The 13,607-nt window shown below is 36.4% G+C and overlaps 2 protein-coding genes across 3 annotated transcripts; both read right to left on the reverse strand.

The window, feature by feature from the left end:
• Positions 1 to 1,539: 1,539 nt before the first annotated feature.
• Positions 1,540 to 3,438, reverse strand: LOC132904259 (uncharacterized). Its single transcript, XM_060954186.1, has 2 exons — positions 3,200 to 3,438; positions 1,540 to 2,948 (listed from the first exon to the last, which is right to left on the reverse strand). Exons 1-2 carry the CDS (start codon positions 3,386 to 3,388, stop codon positions 1,770 to 1,772), a joined length of 1,368 nt encoding a protein of 455 aa, XP_060810169.1. The 5' UTR covers positions 3,389 to 3,438; the 3' UTR covers positions 1,540 to 1,769.
• A 992-nt stretch (positions 3,439 to 4,430) lies between these two features.
• On the reverse strand, positions 4,431 to 6,888 carry LOC106141768 (uncharacterized). 2 transcript variants are annotated; one of them, XM_013343410.2, is made up of 3 exons: positions 6,390 to 6,888; positions 6,091 to 6,294; positions 4,431 to 5,839 (listed from the first exon to the last, which is right to left on the reverse strand). In XM_013343410.2, exons 2-3 carry the CDS (start codon positions 6,277 to 6,279, stop codon positions 4,661 to 4,663), a joined length of 1,368 nt encoding a protein of 455 aa, XP_013198864.1. In that variant the 5' UTR covers positions 6,280 to 6,294; positions 6,390 to 6,888; the 3' UTR covers positions 4,431 to 4,660. The 2 variants fall into 2 exon arrangements, with proteins under 2 accessions (XP_013198864.1, XP_060810158.1); XM_060954175.1 differs by having other exon boundaries at positions 6,091 to 6,888.
• Positions 6,889 to 13,607: the final 6,719 nt, after the last annotated feature.

Below are 13,607 nucleotides of genomic sequence, written 5' to 3' on the forward strand. Positions count from 1 at the left end.
GTTGTTCTCCCACGATCTGGCTGCGTGCTTCTCCAGTTTGTCCTTTACGGTTTCCACCAGCTTGTTCAGCTCGGCTTTTAGGGTTGGGCAGCGAGTGCTCATCCACAGCCTCCGCATTCTTCGCTTCCGCTCCAGCAGCGCGGTGATGTGCGCCGGGAGCGGCTCGGGTTTGGCGGTGGCCGGCACGGGGGTCCGTGCGGCGTCGAGTGCGTGCTGGATGCTGCGGGTGATGGCGCTCGCCGCAAGCTCGACTTCTTCGCTGGTGGAGACCCTCTTGAAGGCGACACTGGCCTTGTCGCCTTCGATTTCTTCTCCGTAGCGGTCCCAGTTGATTTTGGACGTTGTCCTCGGCAGCGAGACCCTCGCCGGAAGGTATTATACTGATACAAATATATTTTTATTATATTATTTATACAAATGATGTTTCCAAAATTCTTTTAAAAACTTTAAGCAAAGGTGTCCACAGTTTATAGTTCCATAAGATTGATATTGCAAATAATTATAATTTATAGTTAAAGGACTTAAATAATTTAGTAGTTCCAATGGTGGTTTTAAATCACCAAAACTATCAAAATATTCACAGTAATTAATATATTTAACGTAGGCTACCCAATGTGTTCCAGGATTGTCAGAACTATCTAAATTTAATATAGCACACTCAATTTTTTTTGGTTTCCGTGGAAGAGTATCTCTCATATACACTCCGCGAAAGTAAGGAATATCAATAGCATGTTCCATTATATCTAAATTGGTTAGTGCTTGTCTGGGTAGCCGCTTTTTCAGTTTTTTGAAGGACTTAGATAAAATCCTGCTCCCTTTTTATATGGTTTTATATACAAGGCCTTTCCTAAAGCAACAGATTCCATCATCTTGTTATGTCGTTTAGACTCTTCAAAGTTTTTCTGAGCTACTTTGTAATCATTAACAGCCTTTGCTATACCTGCCGCGCCACCAGCAAGTGAACCTAAAGCTTACAGACCGGCAAAGATGGGAATGAGCGGTAAAAAGCCTCCGAATTTAGGAATGGGTATACATCGTGGTAAACGTGTACGTGATCCGTTATTTTTAGAAAATAGTCTTTTTGCGGTTGCATATGCAAAGTTTATAGTTGAACGCTTGTCCTTTGATTTAATATTTTTAAGCTTAGATTGTATAATTTTCACTACTTTCATAAATGAACGAACTCCACTCCAGCGCGAGTAACTCCCATCCGGCCCGGTGAGCCTGCCCCGGTGACGGGACGGTTGGGAAAAATTGATTCATCGACCCCGGTAGATCGGCCCCGTCGACCAACGGGGTAGATGGCACAGATTAAGTATCAACCATCCCGGTGTGTGTTTTGAACGGGGCGGATAGCACAGAGTGAGTAGCATACGGCCCGGTAGTGTGAAGTAGGAAGAGTTAAATAAAAAAGGTTTGTAAGGTACAATCAGTTTTTATTTTTGACACAAAAACATTATATATACAAAAATCTATAAAACATTATCTTTGTTTTATACTAACTATACATTTAAAATAACAGATATATATGTTTATCAGTAGTAGTGTTTCGGTTTTACTTAATGCTACCTTATTTTTTAGTTATACTATAAATAATTGCTTTTAACTTACTAGTACTATAATCACAGATAAGATTCAGTTTCACTAAATGCTAATTGCTTAATTATTTTGATTTATTAATCTTATCATTAATTATCAAAACAATTATTATAATAAATAATTGTTTTGATTTATTAATCTTAATCACAGATAAGTTTCATCACTTCTAATTATCGTAGCATTTCCAGAAGATGACCTATTGTTATTTGTCCATCTATAAATTCTAAAGTTTTTTCGAGGATAAAATTATCCCAATGTATAGACTGCTTCAAACGATTACATACATTTCGATCTTGTTGTGATATAACTTCGTAATAAGAGGCGTCGCTTTGCAGTGCTTTAATTAATTCCACTATATTCGGTTGTTTCTTTTTGATAAGCTTGTTAAGTTTGTTGTGCCAAGACTCAAGATTATTGGTAGTCCTATGACGCTCCCCAAATACACACCATAGGGGTATAAAATCATCGCGAAGCCACTGAGTAACCATATATTTACGAAAAATCTTGCTTTTTTTATCGTCTGGGCTGTGCGCAGCTATGTAGAACCAGCCATTAAAAATTTGGTCTTGTGGCAAGTATGGGAGTACGGCACAGAGTGCAACTTGCCTGCGGGTTATTTTAGATTTAGTTAGTCCTAAATCTTTGCCTTTCTTCCATACGGCTTTGGAAAAATGAAAATAACAGCCTTTTCTTATAACATTTGGAAACACTGATATAATAGCATTCATGGCTGCCATTTCAAAATCTGTTTTGAATGTAATCGGATTCCAGTCTGGTATTTGAGATTTAATTATATAAAACAGTTTTTCATATGTATCAGTATCTTTGCTGCTGAGTAATGCATAAGCAACTGGAATAATATTAGTTGATTTGTCGGTGCTACCAATGTCGCAATGTATTGTGTAGAGCTGCAGAAATGGAGTTGGGCAGCTTTTGAATGTTCCGTCACCCATAAAATGTTTACCCTGAGATATGACTGCTCTGCTTCTTTGAGAAGAAAATACTAAAATACGTTGTTCATCATATGAATAATCGGCTAATAAAAAATCCATGCATGTTGACGGTATCTCCACTTCTGCCAAATTCGTGTATTTAATTTTTTTCATTCCCTTTGAGGCATTTCTCGCTCGGTATAATGTACTTTTTACACTTTTTAAAGGTGGAATTTTCTGTATCAAATCAAAGCCAGAGTTTTTGTAGGATGCAACTGCAGCATTATAGACTGAGGTAACAGTTGGGAATTCAGGTGACGATACATCTTGTTTGCATTTAAATAAAGCCTCATCAATTTCGTTTTTAATGAAATCCGGTTGACATTCATGTCTCTTCTCTGTTACAATTTGATTGTCCTATAAAAAAGGAAGATAAATTTAAGTTAATTGTCTCAAAAGAATCGTTTTTTTTCATAATTGGCATACATATATGGTCATTTACAAACAAACACATAAAAAAATCATCAGCTGTGTATGTATTGATGAAATAAGACAAAGCTATTATTTTAACCAATTTTCAAAACTTCATAGATACACCTACTGGTTTTGAGGGTAATCTCAAAACTTCATAATTCTTATTAAATTAAACCTTAAACTAAAACACTAACCTTAACAGTTATTTTGCCACCACATTTCTGTTTTTTTCTGTTAATACATTCCCATGCTGCGGTTCCATTTTTATATTTTTCCTTTAATACATATTGGTGTCCTCCACGTAAAAGAACAGTGCCACCGTTTCTTTTTACATGTGTAATAGCTGATTGGCCAATAGAGCAACTTGGGAATTCTTCTTCCATATTTTGTTATGAAATCTAAAATAATTAATTTAATTATTGTTGAGAATCATTAACATTTACTAATAATAGAAATACATAGTCAAATAGCAATATTAAGTCACTTCACTTACCTAGTTAGAGTAACTCCCATCCGGCCCGGTGAGCCTGCCCCGGTGACGGGACGGTTGGGAAAAATTGATTCATCGACCCCGGTAGATCGGCCCCGTCGACCAACGGGGTAGATGGCACAGATTAAGTATCAACCATCCCGGTGTGTGTTTTGAACGGGGCGGATAGCACAGAGTGAGTAGCATACGGCCCGGTAGTGTGAAGTAGGAAGAGTTAAATAAAAAAGGTTTGTAAGGTACAATCAGTTTTTATTTTTGACACAAAAACGTTATACATACAAAAATCTATAAAACATTATCTTTAAAAACTCACAGCTAGATATGTTTTAGCAAACGACATTTACTCACACTATCTCCTTACATCGATTACTCTTTATGACTAACATAGCAAATAACAATAGGGCTCAAAAATTCTTGGAAACAGCATCGAACAATAGAACAAACTACCCTTATCTACGAGTATAGTGCAACCAACCAATAGGAAGCGCATCACAAACGCATTGTCCTGTGACATCAGTCGCTCTAAAGCGGTCACAGTTGTGTGTGGTGTCGCATGTCGGTGTTGTTTTATATTGTGAGGGTACATAACTAGGGAGTAACTCCCATCCGGCCCGGTGAGCCTGCCCCGGTGACGGGACGGTTGGGAAAAATTGATTCATCGACCCCGGTAGATCGGCCCCGTCGACCAACGGGGTAGATGGCACAGATTAAGTATCAACCATCCCGGTGTGTGTTTTGAACGGGGCGGATAGCACAGAGTGAGTAGCATACGGCCCGGTAGTGTGAAGTAGGAAGAGTTAAATAAAAAAGGTTTGTAAGGTACAATCAGTTTTTATTTTTGACACAAAAACATTATATATACAAAAATCTATAAAACATTATCTTTGTTTTATACTAACTATACATTTAAAATAACAGATATATATGTTTATCAGTAGTAGTGTTTCGGTTTTACTTAATGCTACCTTATTTTTTAGTTATACTATAAATAATTGCTTTTAACTTACTAGTACTATAATCACAGATAAGATTCAGTTTCACTAAATGCTAATTGCTTAATTATTTTGATTTATTAATCTTATCATTAATTATCAAAACAATTATTATAATAAATAATTGTTTTGATTTATTAATCTTAATCACAGATAAGTTTCATCACTTCTAATTATCGTAGCATTTCCAGAAGATGACCTATTGTTATTTGTCCATCTATAAATTCTAAAGTTTTTTCGAGGATAAAATTATCCCAATGTATAGACTGCTTCAAACGATTACATACATTTCGATCTTGTTGTGATATAACTTCGTAATAAGAGGCGTCGCTTTGCAGTGCTTTAATTAATTCCACTATATTCGGTTGTTTCTTTTTGATAAGCTTGTTAAGTTTGTTGTGCCAAGACTCAAGATTATTGGTAGTCCTATGACGCTCCCCAAATACACACCATAGGGGTATAAAATCATCGCGAAGCCACTGAGTAACCATATATTTACGAAAAATCTTGCTTTTTTTATCGTCTGGGCTGTGCGCAGCTATGTAGAACCAGCCATTAAAAATTTGGTCTTGTGGCAAGTATGGGAGTACGGCACAGAGTGCAACTTGCCTGCGGGTTATTTTAGATTTAGTTAGTCCTAAATCTTTGCCTTTCTTCCATACGGCTTTGGAAAAATGAAAATAACAGCCTTTTCTTATAACATTTGGAAACACTGATATAATAGCATTCATGGCTGCCATTTCAAAATCTGTTTTGAATGTAATCGGATTCCAGTCTGGTATTTGAGATTTAATTATATAAAACAGTTTTTCATATGTATCAGTATCTTTGCTGCTGAGTAATGCATAAGCAACTGGAATAATATTAGTTGATTTGTCGGTGCTACCAATGTCGCAATGTATTGTGTAGAGCTGCAGAAATGGAGTTGGGCAGCTTTTGAATGTTCCGTCACCCATAAAATGTTTACCCTGAGATATGACTGCTCTGCTTCTTTGAGAAGAAAATACTAAAATACGTTGTTCATCATATGAATAATCGGCTAATAAAAAATCCATGCATGTTGACGGTATCTCCACTTCTGCCAAATTCGTGTATTTAATTTTTTTCATTCCCTTTGAGGCATTTCTCGCTCGGTATAATGTACTTTTTACACTTTTTAAAGGTGGAATTTTCTGTATCAAATCAAAGCCAGAGTTTTTGTAGGATGCAACTGCAGCATTATAGACTGAGGTAACAGTTGGGAATTCAGGTGACGATACATCTTGTTTGCATTTAAATAAAGCCTCATCAATTTCGTTTTTAATGAAATCCGGTTGACATTCATGTCTCTTCTCTGTTACAATTTGATTGTCCTATAAAAAAGGAAGATAAATTTAAGTTAATTGTCTCAAAAGAATCGTTTTTTTTCATAATTGGCATACATATATGGTCATTTACAAACAAACACATAAAAAAATCATCAGCTGTGTATGTATTGATGAAATAAGACAAAGCTATTATTTTAACCAATTTTCAAAACTTCATAGATACACCTACTGGTTTTGAGGGTAATCTCAAAACTTCATAATTCTTATTAAATTAAACCTTAAACTAAAACACTAACCTTAACAGTTATTTTGCCACCACATTTCTGTTTTTTTCTGTTAATACATTCCCATGCTGCGGTTCCATTTTTATATTTTTCCTTTAATACATATTGGTGTCCTCCACGTAAAAGAACAGTGCCACCGTTTCTTTTTACATGTGTAATAGCTGATTGGCCAATAGAGCAACTTGGGAATTCTTCTTCCATATTTTGTTATGAAATCTAAAATAATTAATTTAATTATTGTTGAGAATCATTAACATTTACTAATAATAGAAATACATAGTCAAATAGCAATATTAAGTCACTTCACTTACCTAGTTATGTACCCTCACAATATAAAACAACACCGACATGCGACACCACACACAACTGTGACCGCTTTAGAGCGACTGATGTCACAGGACAATGCGTTTGTGATGCGCTTCCTATTGGTTGGTTGCACTATACTCGTAGATAAGGGTAGTTTGTTCTATTGTTCGATGCTGTTTCCAAGAATTTTTGAGCCCTATTGTTATTTGCTATGTTAGTCATAAAGAGTAATCGATGTAAGGAGATAGTGTGAGTAAATGTCGTTTGCTAAAACATATCTAGCTGTGAGTTTTTAAAGATAATGTTTTATAGATTTTTGTATGTATAACGTTTTTGTGTCAAAAATAAAAACTGATTGTACCTTACAAACCTTTTTTATTTAACTCTTCCTACTTCACACTACCGGGCCGTATGCTACTCACTCTGTGCTATCCGCCCCGTTCAAAACACACACCGGGATGGTTGATACTTAATCTGTGCCATCTACCCCGTTGGTCGACGGGGCCGATCTACCGGGGTCGATGAATCAATTTTTCCCAACCGTCCCGTCACCGGGGCAGGCTCACCGGGCCGGATGGGAGTTACTCGACAAAATTCTGCTTACAAATTACATGCATACCAAGAGAAAATAAATTTTGATTTGTTAATTACAAAAATTTTACATTTCATCGCTCAAAAGTAAATACAATTTCAGTAAAAAAATATATAACTAACTAAATTCATGCAAAAATTTAACGTTGAAAAAAGAAAGTGGTTAAATTTAAGATACAGTTTGTAAGAAATTCTCTGTTTCGATGTAACTCCAATCCATTAAAAGTGTTTTTATAGTGGATTTAGCTTTATTAGGACTTTCCCTTTTGAAATTCGAGATACGGGAAAGTTTATTATAAATAAGGCAAGAGACAAAAGGGTCAAATTTTTGAGCAAAACGAGTGTTCATCAGTGGAAGATCTATTCAGATCATTGTACATGTCAGATTTTACTACTTGTTTGTGCTTTAGAAAGAATTTTTTCAATATAAACAGTTTACGCACACTAAGAACCTGTGCTTCTTCATACAAAGTAATTGTGGAATAACGAAATGGCTTTCTCAGCATAACCTTCAAAACTGCCCGTTGAGCACGCTCTAGCTTTATTAAATAACTGGAGGCTGAACTTCCCCATACTAGTATACAATAGGTTATGATTGATTGGCAAAGGGCAAAATAAATATTTTTCAATAAAACACGTCCCGCAACATCTCTTAAAATTCTCATGACATAGATGAGTTTGCGCACTCTTGCACACGTGACGTCGATGTGTTCAGAAAAGGTTAATTTTTCATCCAAAATAACTCCGAGGTACCTGATTGACTTTGACCTCTGGATAGTTGCACAGTCACAAGAGAATGTCCTGCAGGAATCCATGTTACCGCGTCTATGCAGTCTGATCTCTGGAGTATGTTTTGGAGCAGAGGCCGCAGTTTTGTAAAAACAAAGGAGTTTCGTTTTATCTATATTGAGGGTTAAAAGGTTGTCTGTTAACCATTTAGCGATTACCGATAAACCTTTTTCAACCTTACGAAAACACTCATCCCAGTTTTCATGGGAGAAAACGAGGGCTGTGTCATCAGCATAACATATGATAGAACAGTGTGATGATGCCAGGTACGCTAAATCGTTAATGTAGGTCAAAAATAAGGTGGGTCCCAAAATACTGCCTTGTGGTACTCCAAAACAGATTGATTTGCATCCGCTGGCGTCCGAACCTACCTTGACACACTGTTTTCTGCCGCTCAAATAGCTACTAAACCACTCCAGAGCTATGCCTCGCACTCCCATAAGCTCCAACTTCCGTAAGAGTATTGGAATTGACACTGTATCAAATGCCTTTGCCAAATCAAGAAAGGCGCCGACACAGGCTCGACCTTGATCCAGATGATCCGCAACTTCTGTAGATTTGTTTTGCCTAAAACCAAATTGTGACTCAGAGATCAAATTGTGTTTTTCCAGAAAAGATATAAGTCTAGAGTTCACTAGACCCTCAAGAAGTTTGGATAGGGTACTCAGAAGAGAAATAGGTCTATAATTACGCGGATCATCTCTTGGTCCATTTTTGTGTATCGGAGTCACGGCAGCAGTTTTCCATACCTCAGGGAACTTCCCGGCCATGAAGCTGGCATTAAAAATATGTGCTAAAGGCTCAGCTATAATTTTTCCAATTAATTTAATTATTTTATTGGATATGTTGTCCAGGCCAGGTGCACTATTGGTTTTTAGGCTTTCAATGCGCCTCCAAACCTCATTGGCATCCGTCGGACGTAGAAAGAATGAATCAGTAGGACTTATGACATCTAATTCTTTTAATCTTTTAGATATGGCTTCCTCTGAGTCGTTTTCCTCACTTAATATTTTGTTAGCTAGTAATTGCCCAACCGACGAGAAGTAATCGTTGCACATATCGAGGGATGCTTAAGGTGTGTCTTCTAGTCTAGTAAGTTCGTTTGGGGCATTTTTGACACGACCTTTATGAGTCAGATTACCAATATTTTCCCAGAGCTTTTTTGGATTGGTCATATTGTCGGTCAACATTTTAGAGTCGTGTTCTGATTTGAGTTTCCTTAAAAGATTTTGATAGAAGTTCCTATATCTTAAGTAAATACATTTTATAGTCACGTTATTTGGGTTTTTTCTACATTGTGCGTGTAGTTTATCTTTATGGATAGCACACCGGATCAAGCCTGGCGTCATCCAAGGCTGTATTGCAAAAGCTTTATGACTTATTTTAACCAATTTCGAGTTTTTCGATATAGCTTCTCTTATAATCGCATCAAGTTTTTCTGCAGCCCATGTAGGACATTTGCTATCTTTGATTTCCTTCCAATCAACTTTTTCAATATCATTGGCTAGCCCTTGGTCGTCGATCTTAGTGCGGTAACGATTTTTAGCTTGCTTTGAGATGGTAGGGCTAAAAGTCACTCCAGCTAACTCAACATGGTGATCAGTGAGCTCTGTACGGCAAACCAATGAGGTAGCAGATGATTCAGAAGGAATATAAATGTGGTCTAGACAAGAGTTGAGTCTTGTTGGGATAGTTATTGCAGCCATAAAACCAAGTTCAGCCATAAGGCATGTATATTTCGAGATCATATCATCGTTGTCGTGAGAGGGATTTTGATCATAAATATTAATATTAAGATCTCCTGTAATTATTAATCGAGGGTTTTGTTTTACTTTGTTTACTTCAGATTCTAACGAGTTTAAAAAGGGAGTTGAATCGGTAAGTGATGGTGACCTATAAATACCCAAAACAGAGAAAACTCCAGGGATCTCAGCAAGCACACAATTTGCATCTATAATATGAGGCTCTGAGAATTCTGGAGACCAGCATTTTTTAATGTATATTACAACTCCTCCACATTTATTGATGAATTTATTTGATCGAAAGGAAGTGTAGCCGGGTATCTGAGGAATCGCGCGCGAATCTTTTAACCAACATTCAGTAAGAACAATAGCATCGAATGCAATTTTTAATCTCGCAAGCACAATAAGAAATGCACTAAAATTTTTATATATACTTCTTATGTTAGCATTAAGTATCTTTATGTCGTGTGATGACAATAAATCGCCACATTCTTCAGCGGAATCCACGGCATGGCATGGGATGCTAACAGCGTTGTCGATGTTGTTTACCAGATCTAAGGTGGCCGTAAAAGGGCCCAAAAAATTAATTTATATTGTATCACAACAGGGGCTGCCATGCCGCAAAAAAACCGCATAAAAAAGTGTGAAAGATATTCACTGTACAACATTTTTGACGATGGAGTATTTACTATGTTAAGATAATCGAAAAGTGTTATAGTTGTTTTAGACATTACTGGAGTAACAGATGAAACAAAGTTAATTATAATTAAGAAAGTGTATACCAAATTAAAAGGAACCCTGGCAGTGCGCCGGTCCTGCACATTGCCCACCCAGGGAGACGGATGCAGCATCAATTTTGCTCGGTCCACGTGAGGGTCCAGACTCTGGTCCTCCCAAGCAGCCAATGTCGCCTGAACACGTGATTCGTAGAGCTGGGCTTTTTTCTTGCCTTTTGACGTAAATGCCGCCGTTTTTGACCCAGCAGAATTTGTAGGCACATTCCTGGGCTCGTTCTCTGGCAGCACGAAATAAACGACGGTTCTCCGGAGTCAGCCTCTCGTTCACGTATATTTTGCGGGTAGGCCCACTTTCCACAATATCTTTACTGTCCAGAGACCGCCTAGATCTTGCAGTACTTAAGAATTTATCACGTTTGGCTTTTGTTGTAAATCTAACCACAATGGGTCGTGAAAGCCATTTATCTTCAGATTTCCGTCTGGGACCAACACGGACTGCATCATCGATGTCATTAGTGTTCATGTCCAGGCCGATTTTAGTGGCAGCAACAAGGACCATATGCACAGGTTCTTCACCATCGGCTTCGTGAACACCCAGAATTTCCACTTCATTTCTTAGGGATTGTTGGGCTAAGGACGCAACGTGATCTTCGAGGCTTTTTACCTGGGTTTCTGATTCAGTATTCCGACGTTCGAGGATGTCCTGTTTTTCCTCTAGGACCTGGATCTTGGCACTTTTATCGAGGAGAGCGCTTGTTAAAGTTTCAATTCGGGATATCATATCCATTCGAAGTATATCTATGTCCGATCGCATGCCACGCACTTCGATGGCTAAGGTCTGCATACCATCCTCCGGGGGCATTATGTTATCCTGCGGCTCAGTGGATATTTTTTTCCTCATGGTGATATTTTCAGACTCTGAAGAAATTGATGTCGATGAACGGAGCGGTGTAGAAGTATCCCCTGTCTTTCTTCTAGATGCTCGACATTCTGGGCAAATCCATATAAGAGCGATTCTCATTTTTTTTTGCCAATAACATAACTGAGTTTGTCCCGTGACTTTATATGTGAATATTATTTTTTTAACCACTAATACCTATCGGAAGATGTTTTATACATATAGCTGATTGTTTTAAGACACACAAAAAAAAATAGAAAGTCTCTATAACTGTTAAGTTTCTTCTAAAATATTGATTTTGTCGAAAACCAAAAACGTGAATGTATGAAAAACCATGTGTCCCATTCTGAAAAACGAAACTTCAACCTCAATTATTGTAGTCATCGCCAAGTAAACTATAAGAATTTTATGATGTTTTAATATAGTATGACTAGTAATATATCAGAAAAGCAACGTAACAAAGTAGTTTAGTAATATTTTACAATTAAAATTAACTTATTAGTCTTGTCCCAGAAGAAGTTCCAAAACTTCATTCCAACTTTTGTTACCTGTTTTTGAACTAGTAAACCTTATATAAAACTACCAAAGCATTTATTTTTTTGGCGTTGGCAACATTGCAACTCCTGTCAAAGTCATTCCAGGTTGTTTAAAAATATTTACTGGCCATTCTGTAGTCGTACACCAAACGTGTTGATTGTGTTCTGAGCAGTATCCACTTTTTGTTACAGCTGAAAAACGGTAAGTTTGTTGACTGTATTTACGATATTTTTATAATTTTCTTTAGGTAGTATCATTAGATATGTGAATATATTAGCAAAACGTCTGAAATTAAAGTTAACCTATGTTTTTTCGTTGCTAAATCTTTTTTTCCACTTGTTTTGTTACTTCTTCTTTTGTTACTTTAATACGGTAACGTATAAGGGGAAAATAAAATATCAAAAACGGAAAATGTAAAGCTGTGTTTACATTCTGCAGCTCAACAAAATGGCATTATCATCCGCAGCTGAGAAAATGCGACGCTACAGAGAAAGATTAAAGTTAAATCCAGAAAAACATGAGGAATTAAGGAAAAAGAACTTAGAAAGAATAAAATCAAAATATAAGTACAAAAAGATATCTGACATGACAGAAAGTGAAAAAACAAAAGTTCGAGCAAAATGGAGAGAACAAAAACGAAAAAAAAAGGAAAGTACTGCAGGTTCCGCTTCGGAAACAGCAGCCGAATCGACAAAACAATCGATTCCAACAGCAACGACATACACTACACAGGGACCAGATATTGAACCAAATCCACCGGACCAATGGTTAAAAAAATATAATCGCCTACGTAGGTGTACGCAAAAATTAAGATTGAACCTGAGTAAGGCAAAAACTCGAATTGTGGTCTTGGAACGAAACAATGAGACAGCAAGAAAAAAATATAGAAGACTGCAAATTTTCACTGAAAAGCAAATGAAGAAGTTTGATGCGGAAATTAGTAAAATAAAGGCAAGAAATGAAATTTTAGAATATGCATTGAAATCGACATACAAAAAGTGCAGTTCAAATAAAGAAAGGAATGTTTTAAAAAATATTGTAACAGATGATACAGTTATTAATAGTAAATCAAAATCATTTATTTCTAAAAAAATCGGTGTAAGGGTAAGAGATAGCAAATATAAAAGGAGAAGTACATTTGAAACTAATAAAAATATTATAGAATTTTTTCATCGTGATGACGTAAGTAGGGCCACGGCGGGTAAACGAGAGTGTAGGACATTAAAAAAAAATAAACAGCAAATTAGATATCTTCTTAATAGCCTGCGTAATTTGTACATCAAATATAAAAAAGAAGGTGGTAGAGTTTCGTTTTCTACCTTTTGTAAGATCAAGCCATTTTACATTTTAACTCCAAATTTACGTAATCGGAACACATGCCTTTGCATTAAACATTCTAATATAAATTATAAACTTTTGGCTCTTAAAAAATATAAAACGATTGATTTACGTAATACTGATGATTTGTTAGCAAAAGTTTCTTGTAGTGTAGAGACGTTTGATTGCATGTATGGAAAATGTACAAACTGTACAAATATTTCATTGAATTACGATTTACAAAATGTATCCATGGATGAGGCAGTTACATGGCAAGCATGGGAAACTGAAAATCACTTCTATAAAAAAATTACCTCAAATGGTGAACAAGAAATTAAAACCAAAAAGACTGTAAAAACACATAAGACAGGAACACTTAAACAATTGATAACTGCCTTTGAGGCTGATATAGCGGCATTCAAAAAACATAGCTTTAACATGTGGCATCAATCAAAATGTTATCAAACATGCATCAAAAACTTGGCAGAGGATGAAATAGCAATTCACTGTGACTTTTCCCAAAATTATGAAGGTAAAATGTCAGAGGAGGTGCAATCAATGCATTTTGGTGCGTCAAAATCACAGATAACCTTACATACAGGCGTCATATTT

Source organism: Amyelois transitella, chromosome W, assembly GCF_032362555.1.
Source record: "Amyelois transitella isolate CPQ chromosome W, ilAmyTran1.1, whole genome shotgun sequence".
Classification (NCBI taxonomy): domain Eukaryota; kingdom Metazoa; phylum Arthropoda; class Insecta; order Lepidoptera; family Pyralidae; genus Amyelois; species Amyelois transitella.

What these genes read in the sequence shown, in the direction of transcription:
- LOC132904259 (XM_060954186.1), bottom strand. Translation starts at nt 3,388, where the DNA reads ATGGAAGAAGAATTCCCAAGTTGCTCTATTGGCCAATCAGCTATTACA. An exon ending in GTGGCAAAATAACTGTTAAG is followed by an intron (nt 2,949 to 3,199) that starts GTTAGTGTTTTA and finishes CCTTTTTTATAG; the next exon opens with GACAATCAAATTGTAACAGA.
- LOC106141768 (XM_013343410.2), bottom strand. Translation starts at nt 6,279, where the DNA reads ATGGAAGAAGAATTCCCAAGTTGCTCTATTGGCCAATCAGCTATTACA. An exon ending in GTGGCAAAATAACTGTTAAG is followed by an intron (nt 5,840 to 6,090) that starts GTTAGTGTTTTA and finishes CCTTTTTTATAG; the next exon opens with GACAATCAAATTGTAACAGA.